We start from the raw sequence: 25,331 nt of genomic DNA on the forward strand, positions 1-25,331 counted from the left end.
GAACTTAAATGTTCTAAGTCCCCCCTCATCCCCCAAAAAAGGTGAATATGTGGAGTGATGAATGAGTTAATTAACTTGACGGGGAGAATCTTTTCACAGTGCACAGGTATGTCAAATCATTGTGTTGTGCAGTGTATTTAAAAAAATACACTACCAAATGTAAAATAGCTAGCTAGTGGGAAGCAGCCACATAGCACAGGGAGATCAGCTTGGTGCTTTGTGACCACGTAGCGGGGTGGGAGGGAGACACAAGAGGGAGGAGATATGGGGATATATGTGTACGTATAGCTGATTCACTTTGTTATAAAGCAGAAACTAACACACCATTGTAAAGCAGTTATACTCCAATAAAGATGTTAAAAAAAAAAGATCCCACATATAAGTGAAAATAATAATAATAGACAACTGAGTCTTAGAGGCTGTGACTTTCCCCTGGTCATTAGATCTGGAACTTGAACTCAGGTTTGAGACCATACTTCAGTTGAAGTAATTAATATAATTACTCTTTTTATCAGTTAAGAGTTTTAGTTGCAAATAACAGAAATCCAACTGAAACTAATTTGAGCAAAAGGGGTTTATTGGCTCATGGAATCCAAGGCAGGTTGAATAGCAAGCAGTAGGAAGAACAGGTTTGCAGCTGAGCTTGCATCTGGAGCAGGTGGAACTAGTAACTCATGGTATCAGACTACTCCATCTCTTATTTTGATTTCTCTCTATTTGTAGCTCTCTACATGTGGGCTTCCATTTTCTCTCACTGTTGATTGGCTTTTTCTACACATCAGAACACCTGATCTCCAACAGCTATTATATCTCACAGCTTTAGTCCCTGAAGAGGAAATGCCTGATTGTTGTTTAGGTCCCAAGTTAAAACAAAAAAAAAGTCCCAGGGAAAAGGCTTATTACTTTCTCTTGGTTCTGGTGTCCATCTCTAGACGAGTCAGTTGTGGTGTCAAATTCACGTAAGAACATATCAATTGCTGGTATTCGTATAGTACTTGAGAGAATGTGTAGTTTTCAAGATAATAGCCAGTAGGTGGAGGAAAAGGGTGGGGTTGTGTTTAGCATACAATCCTGTGAATATCCACTACAACTGCTTATATTTCACTCTTTATAATAGTGAAACATTGGAAGCAAGCTAAATATTCTTGAGTGGAACCTGGTCAGTTTTACTTCATCAACTTAATGTATTATTACATAACCATTAAAATTATGATTATGAAGACCTTAGTAATACAGATATGCTTATGATGCTATGTTAAGTGGGAACAGAATATAACATTTTATATACAGTGTATTTGCTACCGTGAAACTTGAAAATGTAATGGAAGGGATTCAGATTACTCAAACAAATTTATGAAGTAGTATGACAGAGGGTCACTGTGCTCCACAGTCTGGTCCCTAGCTTTGCAGATCCTGATTCTTGGTTTTCAGGCATCCAGAGCTGATCATCACCTTGAGGGACCGATTGATGCTAACCAAGTTCACAAGAAACTAATATATAAATCATAATGCCAATTTAATCATTTACAAAGAAAAATACTATTTCCAGAGCATAAAGAAGATTCATGTTGACTAGTCAGCGACTTATCTCCCTCCGGCCGTCTATATGGGTATACAGACAGTAAATAGAAGGTTGCTCTGTAATCGTGGAATCAGGGCAAGGGACTTAATATGATGTGCTCTTTAGTATTAGGGATAGAAATATGAGTCACTCAAAAACTCTGTCCTCAGATCACTCAATTTGTAAGAAAATGCAGGTAGTTAAATAGCTATAGAATTTTCTCCGTGTGGAGTAGACAGATTATTTTATTAGGCTCAGAACTTCCGCTAAAGAAAACTAAAAAATCTGGATAAGATGGAACAAAATGCCTTCTTAAGAGCATGGAATAATTAAGAATAGGTTACTGAAAATCAGACATTCTGTATCACAACCACTAGTTGGGAAACTATTTCCCTTTATTTTATTTTTATAAATTTATTTTATTTATTTATTTTTGGGCTGCGTTGGGTCTTCTTTGCCACGCATGGGCTTTCTCTAGTTGCGGCGAGCAGGGGCTACTCTGCGCGGGCTTCTCGTTGTGGTGGCTTCCATTGTTGAGGAGCACGGGCTTTAGGCACGCGGGCTTCAGTAGTTGTGACACGCGGGCTCAGTAGTTGTGGCACACGGGCTTAGTTGCTCTGAGGCATGTTGGATCTTCCCAGACCAGGGATCAAACCCGTGTCCCCTGCATTGGCAGGCAGATCCTTAACCACTGCACCACCAGGGAAGTCCCCCCTGAGTTAATTTTTGAAAAAAGTTTTAGGTCTGTGTCCAGATTCTTTTTTTTTTTCCCCTTTAGCATGAGGATATCCATCCACTTGTTTATCAGCACCATTGCTTGAAAAGACTGTCCTTTTAACGTTGAATTGCCTTTGCTCCTTTGTCAAAGATCAGTTGACTGTGTGGTTCAATTCTGGGGCTGTGTATTCCTCTGATGTATTTTTCTATTCTTTGACGAAAACCCACACTGTCGCGATTATTGTAGCCTTATACACTAGCACCAAAAAAAGAAAAGAAAGAAATACTTAGGTATGAATCTAACAAAATATGTACGAGATCTATGTGAGGAAAACTACAAAACTCTGATTTAAAAAAATCAAAGAAATCAAAGAAAATCTAAATAAATAGAGATATTTTATTATACATGGGTAGGAAGACTCAGTATAAAGATGTCAGCTCTTCTCAACTTGATTTATATACTTAGCACAATTCCAAGCAAAATCCCAGCAAGTTATTTTGTGCATATTGACAAACTGATTGTAAAGTTTATACGGAAAGGCAAAATACCCAGAACAACGACATGATATTAAAGGAGATTAAAGTCAGAGAACTGATTGACAGTACCTCATTTCAAAACTTACTGTAAAATATCATAATCGAGACAGTGTATTATTGACAAAAGGATAAACAAATATATCAATGGAACAAAATAGAGAGCACAGCAGAATGGGTTCCAATCCCAGTTCTGCTACTTACTAGGTATGAAATTTCAGGCAAATCATTTCAGTTTTCCTCATCTATAAAACCATTATGAAGTTTGGGGTTCCATTTGTTTATTTTTGCTTTTATTTCTATTGCCTTGGGAGACTGACCTAAGAAAACATTGGTATGATTTATAATCAAACTTACAAGGTTTTGCGCAGCAAAGGAAACCATAAACAAAATGAAAAGGCATCCTAGGGACTGGGAGAAAAATATTTACAAGTGATGCGACTGACAAGGGCTTAATTTCCAAGATATACAAAGAGCTCCTACAATTCAATGACAAAAAAACCCACTAAAAAAAGTGGGCAGAAGACCTAAATAGACATTTCTACAAAGAAGACATAAAGATGGCCAACAGGAACATGAAAAAATGTTCCACATCGCTAATTATTAGAAAAATGAAAATCGAAACTACAGTGAGGAAAAAAAAAAAAGCTACAGTGAGGTATCACCTCACACCAGTCAGAATGACCATCATCAAATCTACAAATGATAAATGCTGGAGAGTGTGTGCAGAAAAAGGAACCCTCCTACACTGTTGGTGGGAATGTAAATTGGTGCAGCTACTATGGAAAACAGTATGGAGGTTCCTCAAAAAACTAAAAATAGAGTTGCCATATGATCCAGCAATACCACTCCTGGGCATATACCCAGACAAAACTGTAATTCGAAAAGATACATGCACCCCAGTGTTCATAGCAGCACTATTTACAATAGCCAAGACATGGAAACAGCCTAAATGTCCATCAACAGATGAATGGATAAAGAAGATGTGGTATATGTACACAATGGAATATTACTCAGCCATTAAAAAGAATGAAATAATGCCATTTGCAGCAACATGGATGGACCTAGAGATGATCATACTAAGCGAAGTAAGTCAGAAAGAGAAAGACATACCATATGATATCACTTGTATGTGGAATCTAAAATATGACACAAATGAACATATCTATGAAACAGAAACAGACTACAGACAGAGAGAACAGATTTGTGGTTGCCAAGGGAGAGGCTGGGTTGGGGAAGGAAGGACTGGGAGTTTGGGATTAGCAGATGTAAGTTATTATATATTGGATGGATAAACAACAAGGTCCTACTGTATAGCACAGAGAACTATATTCAATATCGTGTGATAAACCACATTGGAAAAGAATATGAAAAAGAATATATATGTATAACTGAGTCACTTTGCTGTACAGCAGAAATTAAACACAACAATGTAAATCAACTATACTTCAATAGTAAAAAAAAAAATTATTACAAGGTTTGGTAAGAGCTTGATAAATTTTATCTGTTGTTCATGTTCTGACTTTATCCTGACAGGATTCATAAGAAAGAGGCAGATTAGGTATTATTTCCATTTTATAGATCAGGAAATAGAATTTCAGGGCTATTAATATTTAACAAAGGGCAAGTGGTTAGATAAATGGCAGAGCCAGAACTATGACCTAGTCTAGAATTACTCATTATTACCTATCTCAGTTTAGGATAGCAGGAAAGATTATGCCCTCAGAAAAGATCTTACAAATATATGAAAACAAAATTTAAAAATAGGTGATGCAGGTAGCACTTTAATGTACTTTCATCCACAGTGAAGAAAAGTTGTTAATTATCTTTTTTCCTATTCTCTGGAAGAATTTGTTTAAGATTAGTATTATTTCTTTCCTTAAATGTTTGGTATAATTCTCTAGTGAAGCCATCTGGATCTGGAATTTTTTAGTGTGTGCATGTGTGTGAATATTTTTAATTGTGGATTTAATTTTTTCAAAAAGTTACAGGACTTTACAGATATTTTAAATGTAAATTCATTTAGATAATAGTTACTAATTTACTAACTGAATTTATTGTTTGAATTTTGTTTAACAAAGCTACAACATTTTGAGCTTCAAAAACTTAATGCTAGATATCACCTAGGGTTTGTTTTTTTCTTCACTATGATAAAATATATATAACATTAAATTTGCTATCTTAGCAATTTTTAAGTGTACAATTTAGTAGTATTTAAGTACATTCATATTGTTGTGCAACCAATCGCCAGAAATCTTTTCATTTTGCAAAACTGAAACTATACTCATTAAGCAACAATTCCTTTTTCTACCTTTTCCCCCAGCCCCTGGCAACCGCCCTTCTACTTTGTCTCTATGAATATGACTACTCTAGGTATTAATAAGTGGAATCATACGGTGTCTTTTTGTGACTGGCTTATTTCACTTAGCATGACCTCTACAAGGTTCATCTATGTTGTAGCATGTGTCAGAATTTCCTTCCTTTTTAAGGCTGATTGATGTCCCATTATAGGTATATACCAGATTTTCTTTTTCCATTCATGCATCAGTGGACACTTAGGTTGCTTCCACCTTTCATCTGTTGTGAATAGTACTGCTATGAGCATAGGTGTATAATTATTTTTTCAATACCCTGCTTTCAATTCTTTTGGGTTTATACCCAGAAGTAGATCATGGATCTACTAGATCGTATGGTAATTCTATTTTTAATGTTTTGAGGAACCACTGTACTGTTTTCCAAAACAACTGCACCATTTTACATTTTATTTTATTTGAAAAGAGAACTTTTCAAATTTTATATGCTTTTGTGTACCAGTAAGCTGTATCTTTCTAGGACTTAGTCTATTTCATCAAACTTTCAAATTTATTAACAATATTTGTAATGTCTTCTGTATCTGTAGTGATACTGATACCTTTTTTTTCCATTTATGTTGGTTACTTAAGCCTTTTTTTCTTGTTATAAAAATCACTGGAATTTATCAATTTTAGTTATCTTTTCAAATAATTGATTTTGTTGATCCTTTTTATTGTATATTGTTTTTATTTTGTTCATCTGCTCTTACCCTTCTTTAAGTTTACTTTGCTATTGGTCGCATACTTTTTGGATACGATTTGTGCTTTGTTTATGCTCACCTGGGTTTGTATGCTCCTTTCTACCCCTTCCAAAACAATATTCCAGAGGTACCCAGCTTTTGTTTCTTTGTATGTTTGTTTTAATGAGGAAAGTAAAGTGGGGTGAAAGAAATTGGTGTTAGAAATGATGTCATCTTTCAGCACTAGACTTCAAGCATTATCAGCTGTACTTAAAATTCTAACTTACTCTGGTTGACAAGATTATTAAATGCAGCTTGTAAGAGTGTTTCTCTCTTTTTTTCCCCCTTCCCTGGCAGGACCCGTTGGGGCCCAGCCCCTACTCATGGTGCCCAGAAGACCTGGCTATGGCACCATGGGCAAACCCATTAAATTGCTGGCTAACTGTTTTCAAGTTGAAATTCCAAAGATTGATGTCTACCTCTATGAGGTAGATATTAAACCAGACAAGTGTCCTAGGAGAGTGAACAGGTAAGAATTCAGAGATCTTTTGCTTTTGGTATTTGTCTTTGCTTTAGAAATTATGTTTATCTTGTATATCTAAATAGCAATGATAATGTCTAACAGTTTGACCAAGAACAGATGGTAATTTGCTTTGAAATTGACTATACTTCAGAGGTGTGATGATGGGAAAAATCTACAAACAGCCTTGAAATTTTTCCATTATAACATAAATTCATGTTTTCTCTGTGATAATAGAAAAGATGCAAGTCATTTTTATGTGCTCTTGAAATCAGAGTGAGCATTTTTTCCTTTGCTATTAGGTAATATTTATCGGTGCTTTCTTTTTTCTCCCCACCCCACCTCGACCTTATTTACCCCTTTCGTGATGTTCCCTTTAAGATGATGGTGGTTGTCATGGTTTCATGCCTTCTGTTCTCCTGATCCTCAACTCCTAACTGTTCCCTACTCTTTTATAGGAACAAGTATGTATGGTATATAAAGATTTATCAATCTGCTTTCAATAAGCTTCTTTCACTTCCCCAAATACTATGGATATGGATGTGGTTTAGATAATACAGGAACAGAAAAGGAATTTATGACGTGGTGTACACCACAAAGGAGGGTTTAAAAAAAAAAAAGACTTACGGACAAAATATTTAGAAAACAATGATGTTTAACTTAGCCTTTTAGTTTGTACTATCAAATACCCCAGCCTTTTCTTACTCAGTAAGTATTATTATTAAGAACCTTCATTTAAAATGTAGATTTATTGCTGTCAAGAAATTTGTAATTTAGTAGAAGAAGAGATAAGACACATAAGAAATATGAAGTGAATGAGCACTAAGAGACTTTTTAATAACATATAAAAGAAAACCATCATATGAGTGTTATAATTAACATGTAATAAAGAGTTCTTTCTGAGGTCAGGAAGCAAGTTGTGGAGTATTACAAGTGGAGGAATCTTAAAATATCAACTAATCTGATGCCTTTTTTTTTTTCCTGATACCTTTTTTGTAGCTGAAATCCAGAAAGGTTGAGAGGCTTACTCAACATTTCTAATAGCAAAGGTGAGACCAGCACTCCAGAATCCTGACTTAATAGTCATTAAGAAATATTTGTATAGCAAGAAGGAAAGGAAATGGGCTAATCTAAACAGTTGGTAGAATTGCAGATCGTGTAGTAAAGAGAATACTTTTTTTTTTTTTTTTAAAGATGAGGCAGCAGTAACAAAGGTACAACAATTGAGAAGAACCAGGTTTAGTGAGCCTAAGCCAGGCTTAAGGGGGAGGTTCTGGTCAGGTACTACAATAAGCTACCATCTATGAGTACATGACTTCCTAATCTTGCTGTAGCCTCCACCTCTTTCCTGAGCTTCAGACTTGACACCTGAATATCTATAAAGTGCTTCAAACACAGGTCAAAACAACTTATTCTCTCAATCCCAATCCCCACACTCCGCTCATACTACTATATTCTTTTCCTCTACCTAAATTCCCAAACTAGACCTTCCTTTTCCTCCTGTTGGTTATCAAGTCCTATTGCTTCTGTTTCAGAAGTTATTCCCTAATTTGGCCCCTCTCCATCCATACTGCTACCACCTTGGTTTCAGACCCTTATTTGTTATCTAGACTATTGTAATGATCTTCAGATTGGTCTCCCCTAACATTTCTTTCTCTCCCCATTCTCGTTAAGTATCCATACTTCTGGCGTAGTTATTCTTTTAAATAAGAAATCTGATTATATCACTCCCCTACTTTAAAATATATTCAGCTCCCTATTGCCTACAGAATAATATGCCAAATTTAGTATAGCATACCTTTCTTAGTTTGGCTCTAACCTTTATCTTTTTTCATATTCTGCAACTCCTACCTGGAATGCCCTCTCTGCCCTTACCTATCTGGCAAACTTCTATTATTTTTCAAGACAAACCTTTTGAACTCCATAGTCAGATGGTAGTTCATTCTTTTTTTCTTTTTCTTTTTTACAAATAATATTTGGCAGTTTATTAACCAGTGGAGTATATTGCACAACAAATTACCTCACATCTTTCAGGAAGAAAAACAACTAAATTTGAAAAGTAAAGACGTCACCCACTGAATTCAGACACAGTTAAAATGTGCTTTAAATATTTCTTTGGGAGAAGGGACACAACACTTCTACTCAGTTAAGAGAAACATATGTACAGTCCAGGTCTTTTATTTTCTTTACACCCATCATGCCATGAATTCATAGGTAATGGGCTCCAACAGTTCAGGCTCCTTTCCACTGGTTCTCATGAAGTGTGCTTCTCTGGGTGGAGCAGGCTGGTGCTTCAGCTGAACCCAAGTACCTTTCTCTTTGGCTTCCTTCTTTTTCTGATCGTTTTCCTTCACACATTTCAGGAAGCTGTCTTGGCTCTTAGAGTGCGTAATGTGCTTGATAGGCACCTTAATTCTCTAGGCAAGAATCTTGCCCTTAACTTGTTTATTTACAACGATGCCAGCATTGTGCAAGGTAATACTGTAGACTCTTCCAGTTTTGCCATGGTAACATTTGTGGGGCATTCCTTATGGAACAGTGCCCATTTGCTTGATATCTACAGTATCACTTTCTTCTTGATTCGCATGTATGTGGCCAAAGGAACAACTCCATGTTTTCTAAAAGGCCTAGAGAACATATAGCAAGTACCCCTCCTCCTTCCCTTTGTGTTGGTCATTTTGGTGAATTATTGGAAGATGGTGGTTCCAGCCGAAAGGCCAGATGGTAGTTCATTCTACTATGACCTTGTAGTACTTGGTTGGTGTACACTTTCGTTACAGTATTTTTAGTGCGTTATTTGTTACCCTCTTCTCTCAGTATAACCTCTTCATGAAAAGTAATATTCTTTATCATCATCTTTGTAGCCCTGATCTTAGCTCAATGATTGGCACATAATAAATACTCAGTAAAATGAATGAAATGGTTATAAAAGTAAAATGGGATGAGTGTGTTGGTGGGAGACAGGAAAGAGGACTGGACATTATAGAGGGCTTTGTATGCCTAGATACGGATTTTCAGTTCCCTACCCATCTCTCCTAGGATATATAGGTTAGTCTTTATGTTAGTGTCCTTCTCTTTTGTCCGTCTTTGGGCTTATAGGGACCAACTGTCTCATGCTGCACTCTCAAATTCCCTTTTTCTTGTTTCTCAAAATGGGGGTGTTAATGTGTAAATTTGAATGAAGGATAATTCTGACCTTTCTGGTAGATGTTTACATTTTTAAAAGGCATTTATTAATCTAAGGAAGTCTCTTAACTGATAGAATGTCTAAGACAGATATTTCTTAGCTGAATTCCTTATTATTGCCTCTCCACCTTGCCCTGCCTGAAAAAATTGCCCCTAACTTTAGCAGTATATAGAGAAGAATTCTTATATGTTATTTATTGAATAAGAAAATTATATGATGAAAATGTTAGAAAAACAAAAATCACTTGAAGACAAAATGGGATGGAATTGAGGAAGTGGTAGGAGTTGGAGGCTTGGGACTTAGAGGGATGTCAATTGAAGTTTTTTTTAGTATTTCAGATGAGTTATGAGGGACTAGGGCATTGGCAATAACGTTGGGTAAAAAAGAACAAAATTGTTTATCAGATTTGTTCTTTTTCCTACCTTTATTTTGGTAGAGGAATAATCACATGTTACATGTGTGTATATGAAGTTGCGTACCATAGAGTTTCACATGTAGATGCTCAACATGTTGGTTAAGTTTGGGAGGAAAATGTATATAATAAATTAGTGTGGTACATTCTGGTTTTAACTTACAGTCCTTTTGGCGTCCCTAGTTGTATTTCATCTTTATGTTGCTTTGTCTTCTTACCTTATTTGTCAGTAGGAGTAAAGGATCTGTAATTTAGATGTTCCCAAATGGAAATTTTTTTTTATCGTGTACCTTTTATTTGAGTTTTGTTAGGAGCTATAGGACTTCCTTGGGACTCTAAAATTGGCGTTAACCAACTTTGTACTTTGTTAATAATATTGATTTAATTTTATGTCAACATCCGTAAAACTTATTCCCTTTATTTTCTTCAAAAGCCTAGCTTTTGTCTTCACTTTTTGCAATATCATGTAATTAGTCAATTAAAATTGTTGGTGGGCTTCCTAAATTGGTTCAGTTCTTACACCTCAACAACTAGAATTCTAGAAGTTAGAAGAAACTAAATAGAACTTTACAATTCCTTTTCAGTATGAACTAAACAGTTATGGGCCAAAATGCAGCAGTATTTAAATCAACACATATGAGGTTTCTCTTGTCCATATGCCACATGCTCAAATATTTGGCACTGTGGCATTAATCATAATAGTAGAATGATGTATTGCAGCCAAACAAGTTTCCACTTTAGTCAGAAGAGTTTTCTTGGACAAAATATCCAGGAAATGCTTGTGAATCATCTTGTGAGTCAATTTTTCTACTTTAGACTTTCTGTCTGTTGCTTTTTTTATCCTTTCCTCACTTCTTTGGGGAGTGTGTGTCTATGTGTTTCTTTTTTTCCCTATTTAATTATTTGATTATAAAATCATCATTAGTTAAAAGAGCATGTAAAGCAGATTTCAGATGTTTCTAGTTTTTTTTTAACAAGTGAATGGTCTTAATAACTAAAAATTAATTTCTAGAAATATTTTGACCTGAAGTATAAAGTCTGTAACTTGAGATTTTTATGCTAGTTTGTCCAGCTACTAAATATATGTGAGGATAAACTGTGAATAGACTGTTCCATATTTATTCAAAATTGTTAAATAGTGAAATAGATGGGGAAAGTTGTGTATGCAGCATGATTATAAATGCAAGATCTCCTTGCATAAAGATTTGAAGGAATGTTGAAATAGTTGGTAATAGATTGTGATCGAAGTTTTTGGTTTAATTTTCTTTTACAAATTAAACATTATCTTATAGTCATTGTACTAGTATGATTGCTGTTACTATTCTATTATGATTAATGACATAGTGCTGAATGTTTGTGCATAGTGCATATGGATGTAATGTAATTCTAATGATTGAATCTTAGAAGGAAAAAATCTATATTGATATGATTTTGGCTTTTAAATAGAAATAGCAAGTCAGAGTGTTTGAAGAAACTCTCTTCTACTGTTATTAGGAATATTATTGGCATAGTGTAATAACAGGGTAGTGTGCCAAGAGAGGGATATTCTTTTTTTCTTTTTTTTTTTAACACATTGGGTTTTGTTTGTTTTCTTTTCTTTTCTTTGGCTGCTTTGAGTCTTCGTTGCAATGCGTGGGCTTCTCATTGCGGTGGCTTCTCTTGTTGCGGAGCACGGCCTCTAGGCGCGTGGGCTCAGTAGTTGTGGCTCGCGGGCTTAGTTGCTCCACGGCATGTGGGATCTTCCCGGACTAGGGATTGAACCCGTGTGACCTGCATTGGCAGGCGGACTCTCAACCACTGCGTCACCAGGGAAATACAGGACATTCTTTTTTTTAAATAACATCCTTATTGATATAAAATTCACATACTTCACGATTCACTCATTTAAAGTGTGCAATTCAGTGGCATTTAGTATGTTCACAGTGATAATGTACAACTGTCACTGCAGTCATACTTTAGAACATTTTGTCCTCCCCCAAAGAAATCCCATACTCACTAGCAGTCACTCCCCATTGCCTCCCTCCCTGCAGTCCCTGCCCAACACTAATCTACTCTCTGTCTCTGTAGATTTGCCTTTTCTGGACATTTAAATATAAATAGAATCATACAATATGTGGCCTTGTGTGACTGACCTCTTTCATTTCACGTTTTTTTTTTTTTTTTTTTTTTTTTGTGGTACGCGGGCCTCTCACTGTTGTGGCCTCTCCTCTTGCGGAGCACAGGCTCCGGACACGCAGGCTCGGCGGCCATGGCTCACGGGCCCAGCTGCTCTGCGGCATGTGGGATCTTCCCGGACCGGGGCATGGACTCTCAACCACTTCGCCACCAGGGAAGCCCCATTTCACGTTTTCACATAATGTTGTAACATGTATTAGTACTTCATTCTTTTTTATTGCTTAATGATATTCCATTGTATGGATATTTTGTGTATCAGTTCATCAGTTGATGGACGTGTGAGTTGTTTGCACATTTTGGCTCTTAAGAATTATGCTGCTATGCACATTCATGTACAGAATTTTGTGTGGGACGTGTTTTCATTTCTCTTGAGTGTATTCCCAAGAGGGGAATCATATGGTAACTCTATGTTTAACCTTTTGAGGAACTAACTGCCAGACTCTTTTCTAAAGTGGCTGCATCATTTTACATTTCCATTAGCAGTGTGTGGTGGGTGATTCCAGTTTCTCTACATCCTCATTAACATTTGTTATCTGTCTTTTTGATTATAGCCATCATAGTGAGTGTTAAATAGTATCTCATTGTTACTTTGATTTGCATTTCCCTGATGGCTAGTGATATTGACCATATTTTCGTGTACTTATTGGCTATTTGTATATTTTCAGAGAAATGTCTATTCAGGTCTTTTGCCCATTTTTAAATTGGATCATTTGCCTTTTCGTTACTGAGTTGTAGGAGTTCTTTATACCTTATCAGATAAGATGATTTGCAAAAATTTTCTCCCTTTCTGCACCTTGCCTTTTTACTTCCTTTTAAACATTTTTTTCTTTTTTCTTTTAATTGAAATATAGTTTATTTACAATATTATTTTATTAGTTTCAGGTATACAAAATAGTGATTTGATATTTAATAGATTATATTCCATACAAAGTTATTATAAAATATTGACTATATTCCTTGTGCTGCCTTTTCAGTTTCTTGATGGTATCCTCTGAAACACAAACATTTTTCATTTTGATGAAGTCCAATTATTTTTTTCTTTTGCCAGCTGTTCTTTTGGTGTCTTATCTGTAGAGGGGTATACTTCTGATTAAAATGACTTAGAAGACATACACCAGAAAACACTGCCGGTGAAAATCAAATGGTATAGTTTTGAATGTTTAGCTATCTTGGGGAAACTATATCATGCAAAATATGTCAGTTAAAAAAAAAAAGCAAGTTTTATTTTCCTTGTTAGTTGTTAGTCACTTGGAAGATAGGAAAGCTAATAGATGGTGATTATTTCAAATCTCAAAATTATTTTAAAGTAGCATTTAAATAAATTACTCAGTAGAAATTAACCTTTTGGCTAATATTCCTACAATATATTTGAAATTCAAAGATACTCTTATAAATAAATATATGCCTAAACATCAGGAACTAGTAGGTAGGGTTTATTCCTAATACCTATTTGTGTAGATTTAAATTACAATAACATCTGTATAGTATTCCATTGTAGGATGTGCCTTGACTTGTTTACTTCTAGTATGCTCCATTTTTTTTCTTAGGCTGAGTTAAATTAATTTAAAGCAGTTATCTGAATGTACCATATTATTGTACCAAAGCAAAATGCTATTAGTACTAGATTTCAGGATATATGGATCTTGACTAGAACTATAATTCTAAAGGCTGCAGTAACTTTTAAAAAGATCATTTTTAAAAACTTCCCTATGTTTTCATTAACTGTTTAACTTATTGTGCCCCTGTTTATGTCAGGCACTGTGCTAAGTTCTGGAGATAACAAGATAAATAAGACATGATTCCTGCCAAGGATTATATAGTCTGTATAGAGTGACAAGTTCTGTGAGATGTGCAGTATGTGCTGTAATAAAAGAGTAATGATTCCTGCTTTTGGTTAGCGAGGAGGATAGGGTACATGACATTGTTACCTGAGCTGAATAGTTACCCAGTGGACTAGGGGAAAGAATAATCCATAGAGAGAGAGCATGAGCAAAGGTATGACACGTTTATGTAACAGAAATAGGCCAGTATAAATAGAGTAGCTAGAGTCTGAAAAAGTTGGCCAGCAAGTAGGTTATAAAGGATCTTAAATCCATGCTAAGGCTTGTGAATTCAGAAAGAGTAGAGAGCCACTGGAGGCTTTTGAGCAAATGAGGAACAACTATATTTAAAGGCATTTCTTTCTTTCTTTCTTTTCAGTGTTGTTTTTTTTTTAATTGAATTATAGTTGAGTTACAATGTTGTGTTAGTTTCTGGTGCTCAGCAAAGTGATTCAGTTTTTTTTATGTGTGTGTATGTGTGTGTGTGTATTCATTCTTTTTCATATTCTTTTCCATTATGGTTTATTACAGAGTACTGAATATAGTTCCCTGTGCTATACAGTAGGACTTTGTTGTTTATCTATTCTGTATATAATAGTTTGCGTCTGCTAGTCCCGAACTCCAGTCCAACCCTCCCCTCCGCCCTCTCCCTTGGCAACCACAAGTCTGTTCTCTATGTCTGTGAGTCTGTTTCTGTTTCGTGGATAAGTTCATATGTGTCTTTTTTTTTTCCTTTTTCTTTTTGCCATACCACGCAGCTTGTGGGATCTTAGTTCCCCGACCAGGGATTGAACCCAGGCCCTCAGCAGTGAAAGCTCAGAGTCCTAACCACTGGACCGCCAGGGAATTCCCATATGTGTCATATTTTAGATTCCATGTGTAAGTGATATCATATGGTATTTGTCTTTCTCTTTCTGACTTACTTCGCTTAGTATGATAATATCTAGGTCCATCCATGTAGCTGCAAATGGCATTATTTCATTCTTTTTAATGGCTTAGTAATATTCCATTGTATATATACCACATCTTCTTTATCCATTCATCTGTCGATGGACATTTAGGTTGTATCCATGTCTTGGCTATTGTAAATAGTGCTGCTGTGAACATAAGGGTGCATGTATCTGTTCGAATTATAGTTTTGTCTGGGTATATGCCCAGGAGTGGGATTGCCGGATCATATGGCAACTCTGTTTTTAGATTTTTGAGGAACCTCTATGCTATTCTCCATAGTGACTGCACCAATATACATTCCCACTAACAGTGTAGGAGGGTTCTATAAAAGCATTTCTAGGGAATTCCCTGGCAGTCCAATGGTTAGGACTACATGCTTTCACTGCCAAGGGCATAGGTTCAATCCCTGGTCAGGGAACTAAGATCCTGCAAGTGGCATGATGCAGCCAAAAAAGAAAGAAGCATTTCTAATGGCAGTGGGGAGAATGAATTAGAGAAGAGAAAGACCAGAATCATGGAGAACATTTGCAAGGCGATTGCAGTAGTCTTCAAACTTTTGATCATGCATCCCTATTAGTTAAAACATATTTACCCATGCATTCAACAATAAACAAACAAACAAATAAATAAATACACACACACACACACACTTAAAAAATTTTAATTTATGGACATGTACTACTATTCTAACATTGCATAACTATAGAAAAATTAAAGGTGGGAAACAATATTTTGAAATAAACTATTTAAGAATAGATTTAGTAATTTGACGTGTTCTGATTACTGTACCAAAACCTGATAGAATATGTGCCACACACTTGAACGGAAATAAGTTACAACATGCTGAAAATGAATGAATGAGTGGGAGTTCCACTGTTAACTCTTACGTTGCAGAACTCCCATTATTCTCTTTGGATTCCTTGTGTACCTACATATGTTACACCTGATCGTCTGATGTGGACTAAATGAGGATACCAGTGTCAATCCCTATTCATGAATTTTAGTCCATCTCAATTTGTAATTGTTAGATGAAAATTAAATATAAATACTTCTAACCATTTTTTCTCATACTCCAGCATAGCCGCTAGCACTTCTAATACTATTTTTTTAATTAATTATTTATTGGCTGCGTTGGGTCTTAGTTCCAGCACACAGGATCTTTTGTTGCGGTACGCGGGCTTCTGTCTAGTTGTGACTCGTGGGCTCAGTTGCCCCACGGCATGTGGGATCTTAGTTCCCCAACCAGGGATCGAACCCGCATCCCCTGCATTGGAAGAGAGGTTCTTAACCACTGGACCACCAGGGAAGTCCCCTATTTTTTTTAATTTGTAGTATAGTTGATTTACAATATTAGTTTCAGGTGTATAGCATAGTGATTCAGTATTTTTGCAGATTATACTTCATTATAAGTTATTACAAGATAATGGCTATAATTCCCTATGCTATGTAATATATCCTTGTTGCTTATCTATTTTATACACAGTTTATTTCTGTTAATCCCATAGCCCTAATTTGTTCCTCCCCCCTCTTCACTCCCCTTTGGTAACTGAAGTTTTTTTTCTATAGCTGTGAGTCTGTTTCTATTTTGCATATACATTCATTTGTATTATTTTTAAGATTACACATATAAGTGATATCATACAGTATTTGTCTTTCTCTGTCTGACTTATTTCACTAAGCGTAATATTCTCTAGGTCCATTCATGTTGCTGCAAATGGCAGAATTTCATTCTTTTTAATGGCTGAGTAATATTCCATTCTGTGTGTGTGTGTGTGTGTGTGTGTGTGTGTGTGTGTACACACATACACCACATCTTTATCCATTCATCTGTTGATGGGCACTTGGGTTGATTCCATGTCTTGGCTATTGCAAATACTGCTGTTATGAATATCGTGGTGCTTGTATCTTTTCAAATTCGTGTTTGGTACCTACTTTTTTAGATTAGAGATAGTGTGTTCTAAGACTTAACTAATAGCACTGGCAGTGGCGGTGATATAAGAGGCTTAGATATAAGATTTAGAAGAAGAATGAATAATTTAGGTGTGTAGAGAAAGGGAAGAGATAAGAATGGCTTCATAGTTCCTTGCTTGTACAATGTTGAAGGCTTTAACAGAAATACAGATGGTGAAAGGACCAAGTTTTTTATTTTCTCTTGACTATTTGGAGGTTGAATTGTGTAAGAAACATCAAATTGGATAAGTTCAATAGATTATTGGAAATAAGTGCCTAGAGCTCAGGAAATAAGTCAAGGTTGAGATTTGAGATGTGTCAGCATATAGGTGATAGTTAAAAGCTAGGGAGAGTGTGTAGCGTCAAGATAAGAAAACTAAGAATAGATCTCTGGGGATACTATTGTTTCAGGTTGCCAGTGAAGACACTTAGAGATTGCAAAGGTAGGAGAACCAGGACAAAGTAGAAGCTGTTTCAGAGAAAGTAAAGCACAGATCGTGATTTTCAAGGATTGATCACAGTGGCAAATGCTAAAAGAAGCGAGGAACGTAGAGACTGAAAAGAGGCTATGTCTATTAAGTCAATGGTGGCCTGAGGGAGAAGTGTTCTAGAGGAGAATTGTTAGTGTAAGCCACATTGAGTGTAAGCCACATTGAGTTAAAAATCTATTGCTCAGTCTAAAGTAATCTATCAATTGTTTGTGAATACTAGAAATGGTTACTAGATGAGCTAGTGTGGTTATATAAGATTATGAAAGAATTCACACCCATATGAGTTGGCAGTGAAGATAGTTTATGGTGGGCTTCCCTGGTGGCACAGTGGTTGAGAGTCCGCCTGCCGATGCAGGGGACACAGGTTCGTGCCCCGGTCCGGGAGGATCCCACATGCCGCGGAGCGGCTGGGCCCGTGAGCCATGGCCGCTGAGCCTGTGCGTCCGGAGCCTGTGCTCCGCAACGGGAGAGGCCACAACAGTGAGAGGCCCGCGTACAGAAAAAAAAAAAAAAAAAAAGATAGTTTATGGTAAAATGCTCTGATGTACTTCAAATTTTATAAGGTATTAAAAAGTTGATCTTTATCAACTTTTTATCAGCTATTAAAAAGTTGATCTTTATCAAGTTATAGTTTAGTATAACTCCTTTCTCCTCTACTCTGCATCTTTAAACTTTAACTTGATGCAAAGGTATGGCTACCTTCTCTGCTACTTAGTACAGAGTTATGAAGATAAATTAGAGGTTAGAAGGTTACTAAGAGAGGCTGTTAGCTGTTTTTGCTGTGTTTTATAAACCTCTGGGTGATTTTAGCGTCTTGTTATACCTTAACAATCTTCCTTTGTTCTGTCTGTATTATAGTGGCAGATTAATTTATTGTAGCTGGGAATACTAAACTAAGGTGAATAGTCACTTTTAGAGGAAAATACTATTTTATGTCTTCTAAAGACTAAAATAATATTTCCCATTCTACCTTTTGGGAGCAGAGAATTAAGAGGTACCTAAAAATGAGATGAAGATGGGTCTCTGTGAGTTTATAGTAACAATTAACAGGAAAATAATTTCCTCTCCTTTTTACGTTAAAGTTTCCCTCTCTTACCATTTTTTCTGCTGTATGAGTCAGGTGGTAAAGTGGAACTTACTGAAAACAATATTAAATTTTACTTTACAGTCTGTGCACCAGAGCATCATGGAGTCAAAAGACTTGGTACCAGAATATAGGAAGTGGTGGTTGAGGTAAGAGTGGGAAGGTAGGCTGTAGCCCTGTGTAAGACCTAATGTACTCAGGGAGGTTCCATTTTTGTAGTGATCGCCAGATATTCTTCAGGATTTTAAAATTCTGTCCTGAGGTTCTACAGAAATGCATCATATTATTCTCTGCAAGAATTCTTCCCTCTTCAGACTAAGGTTATTAGTAAAAGGAAGCCACTAAAGATTGGTTAGAAGTTCTTATACCCAGTTACTCAGATTTTCTTTCCCAATTTTCTTTCCTACATAGTGCTTTAGAAGTTAAAATATTTTATGTATTTTGGTTATGGTGGCTTTACTTTTTATTGTAAGCTAAGAAGCTGGCTTAACAGTACACCCTTAAAATGTTATCCTGAAATTTCTACATTTGAACAAAAGATTCCTCCCCCCATTGTTCATTGTTATAATAAAAGACTAGTGCTCCACAAACTACAATGTAGGGGAAAATTCAATTCACAGTTTCTGTTAATTAGCAGAATTCATTGTTTGTATTATTTACTATATTTGATGCTACTGCATTGTAATGTGTATTTGTTGTTAGGAAGACTTCAGTACCTCAATATCATTCTTGAAGTACGATTTTGAGATAATTATGCTTGAATTTTTATATAAAAATAGTATGATACATATTTACCTTTTTCCCCCAAGGTACTTTCACTAATATCCCACATGGTCCCTATAACAGCCCTGAGACTATTATCTCATTTTTATTGATAAAGGAACTAAATTCAGGGAGGCCAAGTAAATTTCCCAACAATTTAGTGGCAGAGTGAGACTAAAAACTCATGTCTACTTATTTTTTCTCCAGTACATATGTTACCACATATTTTAAAGGTTCCTCAAGTTGGCCATTTCTCAATTCAAACTTTCTTCATAATACAGTGAGTACCTTTGCTGCTACAGCTGACTAGATGACTAGATAAATTACTGTTTTAGAGAGTTTTTCCTCTAGTTTCACATGCCTGCCTGATGAATATTCTAATAAACTACGCTTTGCTACAGTATCATTTGAGATAAAAAATGACAAGTTGCAGTTCCTGCATTTGTCATTTTGTTAACTTGCATAATAAAGTTCCATTAAAAGTCTAAATATATCATTTAATTATATCATATTAGTAAGAGGTTAAAGTTAAAATTGCCCAATGTACATAGAATTCTAATACCATTCTGTAAAGGCTCAGAAGCCTTAAGTTCAAATCAATATTTAGTGTAATTATTTATAAAGGAGTTTCTGTATCTGATGTTATGATCTGCAGTTTCATTATTTGATATTCTCTTAATTAAATTTTACTGTTAGAGGGGATTGTAGACATTATTCATTTCAGTCTTCTAGTCGGTATCTTCTCTGACATAAGTGCTTTTTGAACAGTTCTAGCAAGGATGAACTCAGGTACTTTATGAGATAGTGTAATCCACTCATGAATAACTGTGGTGGTTAGCAAATGTTGGAAATTTTTGTTCCAAAATCTAGCTCCTTATATTTTCCAACTATTTGTCCTAATTCTGCCCTCCCATACAAGGAAGATACTCTACTCAGTTTTTCACGTGACAGTCTGTCAAAATAGCTGAAGACTTCTCTAATTTCCTTTGACTCTTTCCTATTCTAGACTAAGAGTCCTTAATTTGATTTATTTTTGCTCATATTGTGTGAGTTTCTATCAGGATTACCTTTTCATGATTATGTTTCTTCTGTTAGGGTCTTAAGTTTTTTCCAAATTGCACAGAGTACTACTCCAGAGTTTGAAATTACCTGTGTAATATTTGATGGGATGGTTACCTGCCTTATACTGGGTATTTAAATATATGCAACCTGAATTCTTTAATTTTGAAGAAACTACATCCCAGTATTAGTTGATTTTGGATTTATAGTCACCTAAAGCCCCTTTGCACGAGAGCAGTGGGTAAGTTTAGATCCTCTCATTTGTTCTTATTGCAGTTGAACTTTTCAAACAGAAGTGTTTAGACTTTACAGTTACCCGTATTATGTTTCATCTTCTTTTATTTTGTTTATTGTGGTAGTTTGTCAGTAGCTTTTAATACACTAATTTGTTTTTAGCATACTAGCCTTGTCTCTCGAGTTTGTATTATTTGAGGGTTTCTTAACCAACAGATTTAAAAATAAATAAATTTATTTATCTATTTTTGGCTGGGTTGGGTCTTTGTTGCTGTGTGCGGGTTTTCTCCAGCTGTGACGAGAGCGGGGGTGGGCCGCTCGTGCACGGCTTCTCACTGCGGTGGCCTCTCTTTGTTGCGGAGCACGGGGCTGTAGGCGTGCGGGCCTTAGTAGTTGTGGCTCATGGGATCAGTAGTTGTGGCGCCTGGGCTTAGCTGTTTCGCGGCACGTGGGAACCTCCCGGACCAGGGCTCGAACCCGTGTCCCCTGCATTGGCAGGCGGATTCTTAAACACTGTGCCACCAGCGAAGTCCCAACAGATATTTTTTGATTATTTACTACATGTAGGGCACTAGATATGTTTCTTTTCCTTATTGTATTGATAGTTTGGGGCAGTGGGGGAGGACTCGAAATTTGTTTTGAATAAATGTTTCCATGAATTTCCAAGTTATTGATATCTCAGAGAAAGAAAAGGAACTTGCCATACCCCACATTACAACATAATAAAACACTCCAGTAATCATGAAAACATATGATACTGGTCCAAGAACAGACAAGGAGACCACTGGGACAACATAGAGAACTCAGATCAGAACTTAATAAGATAAACTGGCATTATAAATTGATCAGTTAAATATAGATTGTTTAGTAGATGGTGTGGGAAAACTGGTAGGGAGAAAAATAAAATTGAGTTCTTACATAATACTGTTTATAAAGAATAACCTCAAATGGATTAGTGACCAACATAATATAGATAAAATTATAGAGTTAATGAAACATAGTACATCTTTGTGAGTTAATATTTGCAGATTATTTCTTAAAACCTTAAAAGCATGAAACCATAAGGTGAAAAAATGATTAATTTGATGATACAGCATTAAAGATTTCAGTTCAGTAAATACATGGACATTGTTAACAGGCAGGTAACATTTGGGGGAAGATATTTGCAACAACTAAACCTGTTAATGAATTAACATTAGAATATCAAAGAAACTCCTTCAATTCAACAAGAAGACTAGGACCCCAATAGACAATGAACAAAGGAAACAAACAGGGAATTCACAAAAGAAGAAACACAAATAATGAAGGGATGCTCAAATTCATTAGTAATAAGAGAAATCTAAATAAAACAAGCTTTTAGTGGGCTAGCAAAAATTAGAAAGCAAAGCTGGATAATGCCAAATCTTGTCTGTATGTAGGGAAATAGGAACCTCCAGGAGGATTGTTCAGTGCAGCCATTCTGCAGAGCAGTTTGGCAGTTCTTCATCATTTAATTGATAAAATTCACTTGGACCTAACAGTTTTGTTCCTGGGTATATATAGCCAGAGATTAATTCTCACACAAGTTCATAAGGGGACATAGAAGGAGATACTGCATTGTAGCATTGTTTTGGTGGCTGACTGTTAAAGATACTCTGAGTCTGTATTGCTGGGAGAGTAAGTAGACAACATGTGGAGTACTTTGCATCACAAGGAACTAAGTGTCCCACAGCAACGTGAACAGATTTTAAGAACCTAGTGCAGAGGGTAAAGTTAGGAATATATACAAACAGAAGAATGTTTATCAAACACATTAGAAAAAATAACTTACTGGGAAGAATGGGAATAAGAAATGAATATGGAAGGACAGAAATCAATTAGTTAGAAGAGGAGTCTTATATAGATGAATGATGATAATGTGGCATGAACTGAGGAGCATGATTAACTTAAGCTTTTGTACCTGGAGAATAAAAGTGGGGTTTGGAGACTCATTTAGCAGTGGGATATAAGTTGGGTCGGAGAAGAAAAAATTAAAGACATAAAAAAAAGAAACAAAATAATTCAGGTACTAGGACATGAGGTTTTAATTTAGGATGATGGTAATTGGTAATGGAAAGTAAAAGACTGGTGCAAGAAATACTTGCAAAATAAAATTGAAAGGCAGGGAAATAGAAATTTTGAACATTTGGAAAATTCCTCTGGGTATCAAATCAGCTTAATTATTTTGTTCCAGAAAATGCTTTTTTCTCTCCTTTCTCTTCTACTTCACTGGGCTAGAATTGAATTTTTTTCCCATTCTTTTAAATGTATTGTAAATTATACCAGTACTATGTGAGTATACTGTCATTGTAATATGTTTATATTGTGTAAACAAAATAAAAAATCATTCTTCTCTTCACTTCTTTCTCCAGAGGTAACTAACCACTGTATCTGTTTGATACATACCCTTCTAGATATCTTTCCACTGCTTTTACAAATTATGTTTACGTAAAAATAAATATTGATTTGTGGATATTTGGTATTATTCTCTCTGTAGTCTGCAAATTTTTTAAAGTGTCTAAAAAAAACTTTAATATAATTCCATGTAAGTATATAGGATAAAAATGTTTGCTGGGTAAAAAAATGGAGGTTTCAAAATATCCTTACTGGCTAGATACCATTGGAAGAATGGGTGGGTAGAGGGATGGGGGGGGTACAGGATACGGGTGTGTTTATTGCTCTTAAAAATCTCACAGTCTAGTAGAAGTGAAGTATATAATAATAATTATAATACAGTGAAGTAAGTGTTCTAATAGATATATGTACTAGGTGCTTTTTGAGCACAAAGGAAAGAGCATCATATTCTTTGATAAAGAGAGGTGAATGTGTCAGGTAGTGCTTAGAGATGGTAAAAGGGATTTTGGATCAGTTTATAAGGATAATATTTTGCAGGTCAACTGTGTCCCAAAATGATTAAGTAATTCACTGGATTCATTCTTCTCTGTCTTTTGTGAAATTCATATCATCCCTTCCCAGAAATCAATCTTTCTGGTATCCTAAGCCATGGTCCTGAAAGCAAAATCTTTACCATGTATGATTATCTTTTAGAATTTGGACAGCTTTAAATAGTGTAAGAAATTACTTTAGGTAAGATTTTTGTATTTCATGATGCAGAGGATTATATGAATGCATTTCTTCCCTTTTTTAGGGAGGTGGTTGACTCAATGGTTCAGCATTTTAAAGTAACTATATTTGGGGACCGTAGACCAGTTTATGATGGAAAAAGAAGCCTTTACACAGCCAATCCACTTCCTGTGGCAACTACAGGGGTAAGATGCATTCCTTTATCAGAAAGCTGTACTTTTGCAATGTCTTTTAAATGCACTTATTGCCATTTTATTGTAGTCTATATATGTATCATTTATCTATTTTAACTTTTTATTTTGAAATAATTTCAAACTCAAAGAGGAGTTGTAAGAATCATGCAGAGAACTCATATATACCCAGATTCATCAGTGTTCTTAAAGTTTGCCACATTTGTTTTATCATTCTCTTTCCTTTCTCTTTTACTTTCTTTGTATCTATAGAGACAGCTATATATAGAGATACATATACATACTTATTTTTTCCTGAACCATTCAAGAGTAGGTTTTATACATTATGCCCTTTAATGTGTTTTTCCTAAGAGCAAGGATAAAAACCATAGTACAGTTACCAACTTTCCTAAATTTTACATTGATATATTTTTGTCTAATCTGCCCCTATTCCAGTTTTGTCATTTGTTCCAATGATGTCCTTCAGCATTTTTTTTCCCCTTTAGTACAGAATCCAATCCAGGTTAGTGAATGTATTTAGATGTTACATCTTTTTAGTCTTCTTTATTCTGGAACAATTTCCCAGCCTTTTTTTTTTTTTTTTCTTTTATGACATTAACATGGTTGAAGATTACAGGCAGGTTATTTTGTAGGATGTCCCTCTGTGTTTTTCTGGTGCTTCCTCTTGGTTAGATTCTGAGTAAGTAAGCTCTTTTTTTTTTTTTTTTTTTTTTTGCGGTACGTGGGCCTCTCACTGTTGCGGCCCCTCCCATTGTGGAGCACAGGCTCCGGATGCGCAGGCTCAGCGGCCATGGCTCACGAGCCCAGCCGCTCCGCGGCACGTGGGATCTTCCTGGACCGGGGCACGAACCCGTGTCCCCTGCATCGGCAGGCGGACTCCCAACCACTGCACCACCAGGGAGCCCCTGAGTAAGCTTTTTTGGCAGGAATATTATTACATAAGTGTTCTTTCCTTAATAATGCATCGTATCAGGAGGCACATAATATGTATTTGTTCTGTTAATGGTGATGTTAACTTCGATCACTTGGTTAAGTTGGTATCTGCCAAGTTTCTCCTTTCAAGTTATTCTTCTTTCTTTTGTAGGGAGATAGTATTTTTTTTAATTGTGGTAAAATACACATAACATAAAGTTGATCATCTGAGCCATTTTTAAGGTATGGTTCAGTGGCAAAGTACATTTACAACCATCACCATCATCCATCTCCATCTTGTAAAACTGTAACTCTGTACACATTAGACACTTAACTCCCCATTTTCCCTCCCCTCAGGCCCTGGCAACCACCATTCTACTTTCTGTCTTTATGAATTTGACCTCTCTTAGTACCTCATATAAGTAGAATCATAGTGTTTTGTCTCTTGTGATTGGCTTATTTCACTTAGCATAGTATCCTCAAGGTTAATCCATGTTGTGACATGTGTCAGAATTTCCTCCCTTTTTAAGGCTGAATAGTATTCCATCGTATGTATATACTACATTTTACTTATCCATTCATCTGTTGATGGACACTTGGGTTGCTTTCCCATTTGAACATAGATTTACTCTAGGGAC

The 25,331-nt window shown here is 35.8% G+C and overlaps 1 protein-coding gene and 1 pseudogene across 2 annotated transcripts in view; one reads left to right on the top strand and one right to left on the bottom strand.

Annotated features, from left to right (window-relative positions):
• Nucleotides 1-2,840: 2,840 nt before the first annotated feature.
• The window catches only part of AGO3 (argonaute RISC catalytic component 3), a gene marked incomplete at its 5' end in the record, with an annotated part of 97,120 nt that continues 74,629 nt past the window's right edge, over nucleotides 2,841-25,331 (top strand). The window contains 3 exon segments of the mRNA XM_079720559.1: nucleotides 2,841-2,880; nucleotides 6,201-6,372; nucleotides 23,655-23,775. Of these exon segments, the coding sequence (XP_079576685.1) occupies nucleotides 2,841-2,880; nucleotides 6,201-6,372; nucleotides 23,655-23,775 (333 nt within the window).
• On the bottom strand, nucleotides 8,559-9,057 carry LOC307048755 (large ribosomal subunit protein eL21-like; annotated as a pseudogene). The gene has a single exon. The product of its transcript is annotated as a large ribosomal subunit protein eL21-like (transcript).

This window comes from Hyperoodon ampullatus, assembly GCF_949752795.1.
Source record: "Hyperoodon ampullatus genome assembly, chromosome: 2".
In the NCBI taxonomy this organism is placed as follows: Eukaryota; Metazoa; Chordata; class Mammalia; order Artiodactyla; family Ziphiidae; genus Hyperoodon; species Hyperoodon ampullatus.